General features: G+C 42.1%; 3 protein-coding genes across 4 annotated transcripts in view; all 3 read right to left on the minus strand.

Moving 5' to 3' along the window:
- The window catches only part of LOC140336861 (natural cytotoxicity triggering receptor 3-like), an 8,641-nt gene extending 6,073 nt beyond the window's left edge, over nt 1-2,568 (minus strand). For both annotated transcript variants that reach the window (XM_072420265.1, XM_072420264.1), the window contains exon 1: nt 2,493-2,568. In XM_072420265.1, the coding sequence (XP_072276366.1) occupies nt 2,493-2,538 (46 nt within the window). In that variant the 5' untranslated portion in view covers nt 2,539-2,568. The remainder of the gene's footprint in view (nt 1-2,492) is intronic.
- Nucleotides 2,569-3,580: 1,012 nt separating this feature from the next.
- On the minus strand, nt 3,581-6,929 carry LOC140337287 (natural cytotoxicity triggering receptor 3-like). Its single transcript, XM_072420956.1, has 6 exons — nt 6,797-6,929; nt 5,606-5,959; nt 4,819-4,932; nt 4,255-4,276; nt 4,075-4,109; nt 3,581-3,792 (listed from the first exon to the last, which is right to left on the minus strand). Exons 1-6 carry the CDS (start codon nt 6,837-6,839, stop codon nt 3,581-3,583), a joined length of 780 nt encoding a protein of 259 aa, XP_072277057.1. The 5' UTR covers nt 6,840-6,929.
- Nucleotides 6,930-8,794: 1,865 nt separating this feature from the next.
- LOC140336862 (natural cytotoxicity triggering receptor 3-like) lies at nt 8,795-14,187 on the minus strand. The gene is made up of 7 exons (XM_072420267.1): nt 14,054-14,187; nt 12,625-12,978; nt 11,170-11,289; nt 10,880-10,901; nt 10,701-10,735; nt 10,330-10,379; nt 8,795-9,520 (listed from the first exon to the last, which is right to left on the minus strand). The coding sequence occupies exons 1-7, from the start codon at nt 14,094-14,096 to the stop codon at nt 9,518-9,520; spliced, it is 627 nt and encodes a 208-aa protein (XP_072276368.1). The 5' UTR covers nt 14,097-14,187; the 3' UTR covers nt 8,795-9,517.
- Nucleotides 14,188-14,390: the final 203 nt, after the last annotated feature.

A 14,390-nucleotide genomic window follows, 5' to 3' on the forward strand; every position in this document is an offset into this window, starting at 1 on the left:
CTCCATATGTCACCTACCCCAGTTGTCAGTCTCCATATGTCACCTACCCCAGTTATCAGTCTCCATATGACACCTACCCCAGTTATCAGTCTCCATATGTCACCAACAACAGTTATCAGTTTCAATATGTCACCAACAACACTTATCAGTTTCTATATGTCACCTACACCAGTTATCAGTCTCCATATGTTACCTATCCCAAATATCAGTCTCCATATGTTACCTACCCCAGTTATCAGTCTCCACGAGTCACCGACCCCAGTTATCAGTCACAATATGTTACCTACCCCAGTTATCAGTCTCCATATGTCACCTACCCCAGTTATCAGTCTCCATATGTCACTTACCCTAGTTATCTGACTCCATATGTTACCTACCCCAGTTATTAGTCTCCATATGTTACCTACTCCAGTTTTCAGTCTCCATATGTCACCTACCCCAGGTGTTAGTCTCCATATGTCACCTACCCCAGTTATCAGTCTCCATATGACACCAACTCCAGTTATCAGTCTCCAAATGTCACCTACCCCAGTTATCAGTCTCCATGTGTTAACTACCCCAGTTATCAGTCTCCATATGTCACCTACCCCAGTTGTCAGTCTCCATATGTCACCTACCCCAGTTATCAGTCTCCATTACCCCAGTTATCAGTCACCATATGTCACCCACCCCAGTTATCAGTCTCCATATGTCACCTACCCCAGTCACCATTCATCACCTACTATAAAAAAGGAATCATCATATCACATCTAACATTAGGTGACAGTTACCATAGCTTACTCCACCTAAGTGCTGAACCCTATATTTCACCTACGCCTGGGTGCCATTTACCATATCTTATCTTATTGTATGTTTATCCTACCTTAGTGCTGATCACCATATCTCACCTACTCTGGGTACCAGTCACCATATTGTACCTCCCCTCACCTACCCTCATGCTAGTTACCATGTATTGTGCTGATTGTCACCATGTCCCACATATCTCTGGGTACCAAAGCTTACCTACCTACAGATTACAGTCATCTAATCCCATTTCCCCTCAGGTGTATCAGTGAGGATAAAGACAGGTATTCCAGGAAATTGTCTGGACACTCCTAGACACAATAAAGAAATAAAGACGTCTAACTTATAAATGATAAAGATGCCCCCGTAAAGGAGATTGGGGGTGAGTACACCTGTTGTATCCCTTTTACCTTCAAATAGTGAATGGACCCATCCCCCTTCCTCAACCCTGGACAAAAGAGCTCACATTTCTGTACTGCCCATTACTAATCCTCACACTACATGTACATTGTGTCACACAATTGCCCCATTACAGTGTACCCCAAATCCACCAGCCCCCAAACAAGCAATGCCATGCCACAGCAACCTCTAAACACAATGTACCCCAATCACACAATCCCCAGTCACATAATTCCCCCATTACAGTGTCCCCCAATCACACAATTTCCCATTACAGTGTACCTCAATCCTACCAGCCCCCAAACATGCAATGCCACAGCAACTTCTAAACACAATGTACCCCAATCACACCATTCCCCAATCACATCATTCTCCCATTACAATGCCATCCAATACCATCATTCTCCAACCTTTTTTGAGTCAAAGCCCACTTTTTCAAGGAGGGATTCGATAGCGCCCCTCATTGGGTAAACCATACTATACTATATTATGAAAAACAAGGACAGATTTTTTTAAATTATAATATTAGAAGATATTACCAATATTTGTGTATTACTTTCAAAAAAACAAAAAACAAAAAATATATATATATATATATATATATTAAAAACATTAAATAATATTATTATATACCAGTCTGAACGCAGCCTTAAAGTTTGGTGAGCAGGCAAATTTATATTTATGTACAATAATCCGTGTAGGAGATATGAAGGTTTATACATAGGGGTAATGACAGTAGCATGCACACAGACACAGACCTCATGCTGCTGCTGTACGAGGGATAGGATTATTTTACAGTACAAGGTGGACAGTAAGCAGCACAACTGATTGCCCAGGTCTATAGAATATGCCCACTCTCGGGGAGCTGACACTGAAGCAAAATCTCATAGAAAAACATAGGAGATGCGCGCACAGACAGAGCATACACAGGTGATTGTGACATTATTGTACACGCCCAATCAGCTGGTAGGATTATCTCATAGGACAGATTCCGTGCGCCATGCCAAAGGGGGCGGCAGCTAATCCTCAAAGCCCCCTAATTTGCCCTGGACAAGAAATGCCCCCTTACACATCCTCAGTGGCCACCAGGGGGCTGTGCTGCCTCTGTTGGGAACCTATGGTATACCCCAATCTCACCAATTCACCAATCACAGCATTACAGTTGTGGTGAACTCCAATCACACCATTCCCTATCTCAGGGTACCTCAAACCATCACAGCATCTGACCGTCACAAAGTCTTCCATTTCTTAGACCAGTGTCCACCATTTTACCCATCACAAAGTCCCCCTTCACAGTCCCTATCTCTCACCTTGAAGGGGTCCCACCAGCAGCAGGAGAAGCTGCAAACTTCTCATGATCTGAAGTTGATGTTCTCTCTCTGTGTTCTGTCTGGTGTGACAGGTGGATGAACACACAAGATGAAACCGGAACCTCGACTTCCAACCCTCATTCTGATTAAAATATGCACAGTGAGCCACAAAAAACAGAATAGGTGGCTGAGCCAATAGCAAATATTATCATTTCCTATGGTCCCAGAGACCCCCCCCCCCCCCCCGTCACCAGGTAATGGTGGGCACCCTATCCCTGGGCCATATGCTTGGTTCTCTCCTGGGTTCTGTCTGAGTAGTGTTGCCCCCTTTGTCCCTGCCACCTCCAACAACCAAATTATAAAGAGACAAAATCAACCAACCAACCAACAAGCCATAACATTCTGCACATCAGGTGGGGCATCGCTGTACTGTGAGGCGGTGCCGGGGAAAACATTTGTCTAACGAGAACACCAGAGTAAAACTACAGTCTGAAAGTCATATAGACAAAGATCTGGCATCTGAAGCATTGTGCTGTGTAGTAATGAATCAAAGATAAAGATGTATGGATGCAGTAATAGTAGATATGTATGGCAGAAACTGAAGACAGTATATGAGAACCAACTGTGAAGCATGATGATGATAGTATTGAGGCCTGTGGAACCCGTATATGTATTTTCATCTCTGTACATCAAACTGGATTTCCCAATTGGCTGCACAATGCCAGTCAGGATAAAACCCCCCAGCTGGCACGTACAACCCTTACCACTATAGCCAAATATAACTGACAAATAAACATTAACACATAGGAGTCATGTGATCAGAATGAATTCCCTTCCCCTGATGATCACATGGTTTTCATTGGTGAGGATAATATTGATAATAAATATCCTGTATTATTACTATTTTTTTTCATTGATTGAGCAGCAACATAAACAATAATACAAAATACTGGATGTTCTTTCCCATTCAGCACACAGGACAATTTTCTTTCATTTTTGGTTTATTGAACTTTATTTGGGAATTTGAGTACCTGGCCCATTTCCCCAAGCTGTCATTTACCGATAATTATATCTGGAGATCAGGAGAGCTAAACATTTAAACTGGACAAATTCACTGCAAAACTAATTACATTACATAGTTTCATGTAAATAGAAATATAGAACCACCAAAAAGAGGGCCACAGCAAGCGGGATGATGATAATGATAAGAAGAGATACCACTGACACATGAACACAGTCAGAAATCTTACGGTTTGTTCCTGTGGTGTCAGGGGGTTGCTGTGAGCTTCATTCGGGGGTCCTAATAGAGAGAATATGACAGTGAGGGTTCAGACATCATGGAAGGATTTCTGTACATTGTACAATGGCGCTGTATATATGGAGATGTCCGATCACACAACACAACAATAGTAAAAGTAACAACAATGTGTATTTTTATTATCACCCGGTGACTCCAGGAATGGCACCATTTCTAGATTGCCATTGGTGTGAAATGTTTGGATTCTATTTGGTATTATGGAATAAATCTCCCTATTCATGAACAGATCACTCAGATATCACAAGGCAGGAAATGGCTTCTTACTTGGAGTCATGAAGTCGCTGTAGGAGATTGGATTGCTGCAATGTAACACAGACATCATTAATCGAATCACACGTATGTACATGTGACCTCACATACAATCTGGGGGTCAGTTTATGGGTCCTCCTGGAGTTTCCCACAAGAGGTTCCAGTATTAGGAATATTGGGAGGAGCAGAACTTACCCATCCTGGATGGAGGAGGAGCCTGTGAAGAAAAGACACAATGTGATGGGACAATCTCTAATATCTGTACTACAAACATGACCCCCAGCATATATCGATAATGATCCCTCTATGACCCATCTAGATGTATTTATACATAAGACATAAAATTATTGGTCAGACAAAGCTTAGGAACCTCCCCTGAGGATCATTCTGTACAATGGAAGCCGTTTACCCACCATCACTTCCACACCTCTAAGATTGCTCCCAATATATGATAGCAGTGGTGTCACTCTAGTCCAGGGTTCCTCCAGAGGTTGCTGGGTATTCCTTGAGCAATGAGCAATTTGTGCCTATCAGGTCAGTTTAAGTGACACCAATGATGTTTTTGGCTATCTGCAAGGGCGACATTCTTCCCACTGGCCAGCAATGTAAGAGCCATTCTCCCTACTGACTACCACACTAATGTACTGTGAGCTGTGGATTAATTAACAATAGAAGGGATAGTCTGAGACCTAAAAATTATTTAAAGGGTTCCCCCATGTAAACCGGTTGAGAAACACTCCAGTCACTGGGGGTACCTACCTTGCCGGGAGTATATGTAATATATAATTGCTGACAACACTGCCAGAAGTAGGACCCCACCAGCTATTTTGCCATATAGGAAGGAGGATTCATAATATGGTACAGATTGTACACCTGAAAAAAAAAGTTTTGTTTTATTATTTAAGAAAAGTCAAATGTATTCTATTAATTCAGGAGAAAATGCAAGAAAATTAGAAATGTTTATGATGATTGGAGCCCCAACCTTTGGTCACATGGTGGTGGTGGTGGCAGTGTCATGGAAGCAGTCCTATTGTCTACCAGCAAAACACCCTCAAACTCCAATGCTGGGACTGACAATTGGGGAATTATGGAGGATGAGGCTGGTGAAAACTCTGATGAGGCCACTGGACGCAGGACAGGTGGCAAGGAAAGAATATATTGGTGTGTGGGGGGAGGGGTCTGTAATACCCTAGTTGACCCCTTATATTGCTGATCCCCAGGAAGGAGACTGGTCTGGGGTAATATTAATGGGGAGGTTTGATCCATGGATGCATTATTCTCTCTTACAAAGCTAACATGAATGAATTCATTGTGTGAAAATTTCAGTTACCGTATTTGCAGGATTTGATTGTAAGACTATGAGAAATGATTGTAAGAATATGAGGAATGTCTTACCAGTGCTTTTGGATTTGGAGTTGCTTTTCAATTTATCACTTCCTGTTTTTTTGCTCATATTTCATATTTGTTTTCTAAAAGCTCATCTTACCATCCTATTAATGGTCAGATATTGATATGACACAACCAGGACAGAAAACATGGATCTCACCTGTCACATTGAGGAATGTCCCATTTCCATGTCCAGATATTTCTTGGCTAAACAGAAGTCTGACTTCACAGAAATACATCCCGAGATCTGTCTTCTCCACTTTGTGCAGAGTAATGGTGGCTGATCGTTCACTGATGAACTTATTAAGATCTGCTTCGGAGACCCGTCCATGGAAATGGGTACTGTTGTCAGAGACCTCTGCACTGCTCACTGCTTTGTGTCTGTACCACTTGAAGGACCCAATGCTGCTATTCCCACCACTGATGTTGTAGTAACACGGCAAGGTGACCGAACTGCCCTCTGTGGCCCATATTACCGGAATCTGTTGTACATGGATCATTTGTGATAGGAATCCTAACATAGAATGGAGAGTATTACTTGTAGTTTGTGACTTTCACCTACAGCTGAAGAGACTTCACTGATATATTCTGATATATGAATTGAATTGGGAACATAGTAAGACCATGCTGTCCCCAATACAGAATATATACATAGTGGGTAGTCCCATATCAAGAGGGACCCCTGTAGAGCATGAGAACACATGACCCTCGCATAAAGACCCCTAAATGGAATGAGAAAAGGCTGACCCCATATATAAACTCCTGCATAGAATGGGAACTACCTGCACTACATACCTGGAATGGTAGGAACAACATGCTTCCTTGTGCAGGCACCTATATAGAATAGGTACACCCTGAATTGCTATCACCTGCATAGTGGGAACACACTACACCTGCAACAAGACCCCCACATAGAGAAAACACCATGTCCCCATGTTTCGCAAAGAGCCCATATAGAGAGGGAACACCCTGCCCCTATGTATAGCACACTTTCTTTAAATAAAGAGGGACCACTACACCCATTTATGGAGCATATCCCATACAGAGTAAAAATCCCCTGCCCTTACCTATGGCATAGACGCCCATATAGATGAGGAACACCCTTCCCCCTCTATGTTAGAGACATCCAAATAAAGAGGTAACAAACTGCCCCCATGTATGGTGGTGACCCTCACATAGCAAGGTAACATCCTGCCTCTATGTATGGCACAGACCACTGTATGGAGAGGGAACAGCATGTCACAATAAATGGGGCAGACCCCCAAACAAACTATGAACACCCCTCACATTCATACCCCCATATAGAGTAGGGCTCCCTTCGCCCTTCTATGGAGCACAGTTGGCCTCTCACCTGGTAGGTTCCCCAGGAACAGCAGCACTTGCAGAGGCCCCATACAGTGGATGTTTCCTCACACCGGCTCAGCTCTGTTTAGGAAGTGATCAGAAATTACAGATGTGAGACCTCATCTGCTGCATGAGGAACAGTCTTCTGTACAACATGACCAAATCTATAATTATCATTACTTTTTCAGAACTCCTCTGCACAATACAGATCCACCAGGAAATCATAACCTCCAATACTTCTCCAGGTTCTGCAGCAAAGCTTTCACAGACATTAGATGACTAGATTACTTTTCCAGGATCTGAATAATCTGAAGTGTGTTCACATAAATTCCACGCTTCTAACTAATAAAGTCACTGTTTTAACTAGCTGAACCTTTCTATATAGATACGGTAAACAGGGTTTTGTAGCCTCAGAAAAGAAGTATACCCATTAGGCTAAAAAATGGCTGCAGTTCAAATTCCTTAGAAAACTGGTGACCATTTGGAAAGAAAACAAAGCCATGATAGAAGCTAAAACTAGGGCAAAAAATAAAAAGGGCCTGGCCATATGAGGCTGGTCATTATTGTTATGCACCGGGAAAAAATCAAACCCCACAGCACCAACGTAAGGTCCAGAAATGGGTCTGAGGATTTCATTCCAGTGCCTAGCAGCAGTCAGAGTACCAATGACTAAAATGTTGAGGTCTTTGTGGCCTTCTGACTATCATTGACCATTTAAACTGGTTGATTTTGAAGGACAAATACCATTTACCATGGCATCTCCATGTGTGCTCATTGGGAAGCTGCTGTCTTCTGTGAAGAGAATGCCAACAGTTGAGTGCCAACAGTGAATCTGCTAGTTTTGGTGTTCTCTGGCAAATGGCAGTCGAGCTGAACGGTGCCGTACTGTGAGCATGGGTCCACTATAGGGTGTTGGACCATCATGTTGCCCTCATGGCCAGTTTGTTCAGACACATGCGTGCCAGTATCAGCTGGAGGCTCCTCCTATAAGACATACATATCGGACTAGCTGCTGGGTTGATGCTCTTCTATGGCCCTGTTCAGCTCTGTGTAAAATTGCACCTGCCACCTTCTTGTGATGGCACGTATGGATGTGCTGGAGTACCTGCCCCACCCGAGAGAACTGTAGGTACAGCTTCATGTATTGTACAGTACTATTGTATAGTGGTGTGAAAAATGTAAGAATTCTGAAAAATTAGGAAGAAACAGGAAATAGGAATGGTCTGTGCAACAACTACTCCCTATTTGAAGGTTGTCTTGCTTTTGTCTTTCCTGTCCACCTTTAGTTGCTTTCATTTGCACCAAAGCTGGTGACTTACACTACCTAATGGGGCAGATTGATATTCCAGAGGTTTGATTGGCTTGGTGTAATTCTGCATTGGTTGAGGGGTCCCTTGTACAATATATTCCTATACCAGAACAGCATCCCCCAATAATGGGAAAGAAGGACTTTGCAGAATATTTAGGAATAAAATACTTGTTCAATTTCGTTGTTTCCCCGGTGAAAGATCTGCAATCTTCTCAGACTCTGAATTCAAACTCCTTTCAAACCACAAATATTACAAAAGGAGGAGAAGACATTTTACCTGCAACTCAACAAGCAAAAAGTGTGCCCATTCCAGCAATCATTTCATTGTCTACCCTGCAATCATCAGTAAGACCCCAATACAGTCAGGGGGTCAGAGGGACCCCCCCCCCAAATGTGGCATCTATGTTTGCTATTCATGTAAATAGAAAATGAGGAAGTTTTATTTTCTTCAGTGAAGAAATCTGTAATGATAATATAGGATTAAATATTATTTCCTGGGCTGACCAGAGATCTGGTGACAAATGTGAAATCGTCTCTATGATTTATAAAGATTTATTTGAACCATCGCAATGTGGAGAATATAAGAAAGCTGGGGGATAGGTGCTGCTAAGATTGAAAAATATTTTCTCACTTCTCAAGCTATTATAAAATATTGGTGAAAATAAAACCCCAAAGAAAGTTTTAGGGACAGCAAAGTGATAATAAAACAATCAACTTTATTTGTATACATAAAATATGAAAACAGTTACATTTTTATAGAGATGACAGAAGGATAAATGCAGATATCAAGGTTATATGGTGATGAGATTGTTTTGTGACCTGTTTTGTGGTAACAGTAGTCCACTTCCTCAGAATTAATCATTATGAAAGATTTTTAAAATAAACACTGTGCAGAATATTCTACAAATGGTGCAGATGTGATAGGACTGATAAGACTGACCCAGCAAATCAACCCAGGAGCTGACTGACGATATAAGATTCCCAAACTTTTTTTTATTATATTATAGGAAATGTCAGGAAATGTCGCCAATAGGTGGAGACCCTTCTGCGTGCATCGGATATACAAGGAAGAAGTCAGCACAATGTTCTGTAGAAGTATAAATCATTTATAACCACAGCCACATAGAGATAAATCTCTGTGTCTGGTCAGAAGGATCGCTAAAAAAAGCAGAATGATCCCTTTCCTACAAGTTTATATTTCTGGGGAATCATCAATCTGTCAGAGGGAATGAAGAATGTTAAAGAAGAATGGTGCCACGTCTGTGGATTCCTCTCTCCGGTGCCCACCTTTCCACTATGGTATGACTGTGTATGTACAGGTATTTGTATCCTGATAATATGAAGAACACGGATCCGGTCTGGTGGCTGTATGTTGGTGGTATACGTAGTGCTGGTTCTCCATATTGTACAGGGAATTCTCTACTAAAAAATAAAATATTCAGGTGAGGAAGTGACATGACAAGTGTATTGACAGCAGAAGACGCATTATTCTCATCATTGTTCTTATAACTCCCAATCTTACCATCTCATAGACACAATATAATGAATCGTTCTCAACAACAAACCAATCAGACGTTTGAGTTAATCCACCATTGGATGGCTGGGATCTCATTGTTCCTCCAAAGAACCAAACAGAGATATAGAACACCGAGATGTAGATGAATGATGGAGACGTATCTGCGGATTATGTGATGGAATTTATACTGATAGAATGATGAGAACTGACTGGAAATAGTGGAGACCGCATTGCGGGCCTTCAAACAGCTGATGTTTTGACACCAACAGGAAACAGAGATCAACAGCAACAGGAAACAGCAACCGACTGGAGACAATGATCGACACAGTCAGGAAACAGCGAGTGACAGCAACAGGAAACAACGACCAACACCGACAGGAAACAAACAACGACACCAACAGGAAAAACGACTGACAGCAACAGGAAACAATGACTAACACTGACAGGAAACAATGACCTACACTGACAGGAAACAATCACTGCCACCGACAGGGAACAATCACTGCCACTGACAGGAAACAGCGACTGACACCTTCAGAAAACAGTGACTGACACCGTCAGGAAACAGCAACTGACACCAACAGGAAACAATGACTGACACTGACAGGAAGCAGTGACTGACAGGAAATGACTGACACCGACCCTGAGATCACAAACATGATGATAATGATAAGAAGAGATACCACTGACACATGAACACAGTCAGAAATCTTACGGTTTGTTCCTGTGGTGTCAGGGGGTTGCTGTGAGCTGCATCCGGGGGTCCTAATAGAGAGAATATGACAGTGAGGGTTCAGACATCATGGAAGGATTTCTGTACATTATACAATGGCGCTGTATATTTGGAGATATCCGATCACACAAAACAACAATAGTCATCCATCCACACACATCAAATATTGCAAAGTAACAACAATGTGTATATTTATTATCACCCGGTGACCCCAGGAATGGTGCCATTTCTGGATTGCCATTGGTGTGAAATGTTTGGATTCTATTTGGCATTATGGAATAAATCATTCTTAGAAATCTCCCTATTCATGAACAGATCACTCAGATATCACAAGGCAGGAAATGGCTTCTTACTTGGAGTCATGAAGTCGCTGTAGGCGATTGGATTGCTGCAATGTAACACAGACATCATTAATCGAATCACGCGTATGTACATGTGACCTCACATACAATCAGGGGTCAGTTTTTCGGTTCTCCTGGGGTTTCCCACAAGAGGTTCCAGTATTTGGAAAAGTAGGGGGAGAAGAACTTACCCGTCCTGGATAGAGGAGGAGCCTGTGAAGAAAAGACACAACGTGATAGGACAATCTCCAATATCTGAAGAATACTACAAACATTACCCTGCCCCTACATATCTATAGTGACCCCTCCATGACCTAAATTCACCTATGTATACAGAAGACATAAAAGTATTAGTCAGCCAAAGAACATTTTGTACAATAGAAGCTGTTCACCTGCCATCGCATCCACATTATATATTGTGATATAATAAAATCCACCATTATATAGCAATGGTGTCACTCTAATCAGTGGTGGTACCTACCATGCTTGAAGTACACGTAACATACAACTGCTGACAACACTGCCAAATAGAGGACCCCACCAACAAATCTGGCAATGTATATATGGAAGGATTTGTAAGCTTCTGGTGCAGATTTTGCATCTGCAAGAGAAAGAAAAAAATCTTTGAAGAGGAGAAAATAACCCTTAGGCACAGAATTAGATACAAAGAGTCACAATGACATTAGCATGTTAATGCCGTCCAAATAATTGGTAAATAATAGTTCAGTAGCTAATGCTTGTATCTTACAAGTAGAGTAACAACTATCATGCCGGTGACACAACTATAGATGGGTATGAATCAGTCAGATGCCAAGATTCCACATGTTCTGTCCGGCAAGCAGTGATTTACCAATAGACAGCATGAGAGTTGTTATTCTACCTCGAAGATCCAATCATTAACTACTGAACTATTCTGTGAAAATGATGGCTATTTGGATGGCATTACAATAAAGTCTGAAGAAGTTGCACACTGCTGGGAAATGTGTCAATTTATTCACAGGGAACCGATGCCCCAGCATTTTGTGTTGTACCTGGCATTGGTGTCCTGTTTGCTTTGTTTTATTGATTGATTATTTTAGTTTATCTAATTAAATATGGTGAGATTTACCTGAAATGTGCTTTCCCTATAAAATCCTCATACAGTAGTGATTTTGAATACACAATTCACGAAGGAGAGAACCTATTTCTGATTAATTACTGATTACTTCCACCTTGTTATAGTAAATCACTGGCCATCTATTAGGTCTGCATGTCACAGAGTTTCTGTGTTATAATTTCTCCACAGCTCACATGTGTAATGTCAGAAACCCTCATAACTGATTCTTAATAAATCATTTATAGCAGCAACGTTAGATATGGCTTCAAAATTTGTTTTGAGATTTAGCAGGACCCTCAAACCTTATCACCGGCCAATGCTGGGCCTGGCCATAGAACCATGGAAGATGCAGATGACAAAAGATTTGGCAATGGCTGGGGCGGGTGAAGACAAGACGGCTGGTAGTTGGGGGGGCAGAAACAGTGATGCCCCCTATATCTTTGATGCCAAGAAGGGCCCAGGCTTGGAGTAAAGTTTACTGTATGTTGAGGTTTGATTTAAGGATATATCATTCACCCTCACTGAGCTGACATCTCCAGTCTGGTTATTTTTTATAGTCTATTGAACAATTACCGATAAACCAATAACCCCAATGTTATAACCCTAATCCCCAACCCTAAACTCATAACTCTAACCCTTCACCCTTCTAAACCCCAATCCCATGAATTTAAGCCTTTAACCCCATCACCCTCTAGCCCCATCACCCTCCAACACCATCACACCTTTTTTTTCTGTTTTATTGCTTTTATTTCATATTTGATTTCTAAAAGCTCATCTTAGCATCCTAATAATGGTCAGATATTGATATGACACAACCAGGACAGAAAACATGGATCTCACCTGTCACATTGAGGAATGTCCCATTTCCATGTCCAGATATTTCTTGGCTAAACAGAAGTCTGACTTCACAGAAATACATCCCGAGATCTGCCTTCTCCACATTGTGCAGAGTAATGGTGGCTGATTGTTCACTGATGAACTTATTAACATCTGCTTCGGAGACCCGTCCATGGAAATGGGTACTGTTGTCAGAGACCTCTACATTGCTCACTGCTTTGTGTCTGTACCACTTGAAGGACCCAATGCTGGTATTCCCACCACTGATGTTGTAGTAACACGGCAAGGTGACCGAACTGCCCTCTGTGGCCCATTTTACCGGAATCTGTTGTACATGGATCATTTGTGATAGGAATCCTAACATAGATTGGAGAGTATTACTTGTAGTTTGGGACTTTCACCTACAGCTGCAGAGACCTCACTGATTTATTCTGATATATGATAGGAACAACAAAATGCCACCCCCTTCCCGTGTACAAAGTGTGAAAACCCATTTAGAGAGGGACCACCTTATAGAATTTGAATACTCTTCCCCCAGATAGAGACCTCTATATAAAGTGAGAACATCATGCACCTCCATACAGACTCAAACATTACCCACACATAAAAAACCCCTATATAGAGTTGAAAAAAGACCATTTAGAAAACAAACCCCATATAAAGTTTAAACACCCTGCCTTTACATTCCTACATAGATTGGGAACACCCTGTCTCTGCATAGAGATCCATAAACACCATACCACCACGTGAGAACATGCTGCCCCCAATAAATAATTCAATATATAGTGTGTAGAGCCATATCAAAAGGGACCCCTGTATAGCATGAGAACACACAACCCTTACATACAAACCCCTAAATGAAATGAGAACACCCCATATATAGACCATTTTATAGAATAGGAACTATTGGCCTTCATACAGCCCTCATATACCAATACATACAGACCTATATATGGTAGGGAAAACACGCTTCTATGTGCAGACACCTATATAAAGTAGGTACACCCTGTATTCCTACCCCCTGCATAGTAGGGGTACACCTGCAAAAAGACCCCCACATAGTGGGAACATCCTGTCCCTATGTATGGCACAGACCCCATATAGGGAGGGAACATCCTGTCCCTATGTATAGCACACTTCCTCTAAATAAAGAGGGAACACTACACCCATTTATGGCGCAAACCCCATACAGAGTTGGAATCCCCTGCCCTTACATATGGCATATAGATAAGGAACACCTGCCCCCTCTATGTAAGAGACATCCAAATAGAGAGGTAACAAACTGCCCCCACTTATGGTGGTGACCCTCACGTAGAAAGTGAACATCCTGCCCCCATGGTTGGCACAGGGGGGCGAACACCCTTCCCATTCATACCCCCATATAGAGTAGGGTTCGCCTTCCACCTTGTATGGAGCAGAGCCGGCCTCTCACCTGGTAGGATCCCCAGGAACAGCAGCACTTGCAGAGCCCCCATACAGTGGATGTGCAGTTTCCTCACACCCGCCTCAGCTCTGCTTAGGAAATGATCAGAAATTACAGATGTGAGAGCTCATCTGCTGCATGAGGAACAGTCTTCTGTACAACATGACCAAATCTTTGTCAATGTTTTATCATTACTATTTCAGAACTCCTCAGACAGTTGCTCTGCACAATACAGAGCCACCAGGAAATCATAAATCTGAATCCAATATCAATATGCAATAGACTAGGAAAGTCCAGGGACTTTTCATGTTTTTGGGGTATTACCCTCCAATGCTTCCCCAGGTTC

The sequence above is a fragment of the Pyxicephalus adspersus genome, chromosome 8 (genome assembly GCF_032062135.1).
Source record: "Pyxicephalus adspersus chromosome 8, UCB_Pads_2.0, whole genome shotgun sequence".
Taxonomy (NCBI): domain Eukaryota; kingdom Metazoa; phylum Chordata; class Amphibia; order Anura; family Pyxicephalidae; genus Pyxicephalus; species Pyxicephalus adspersus.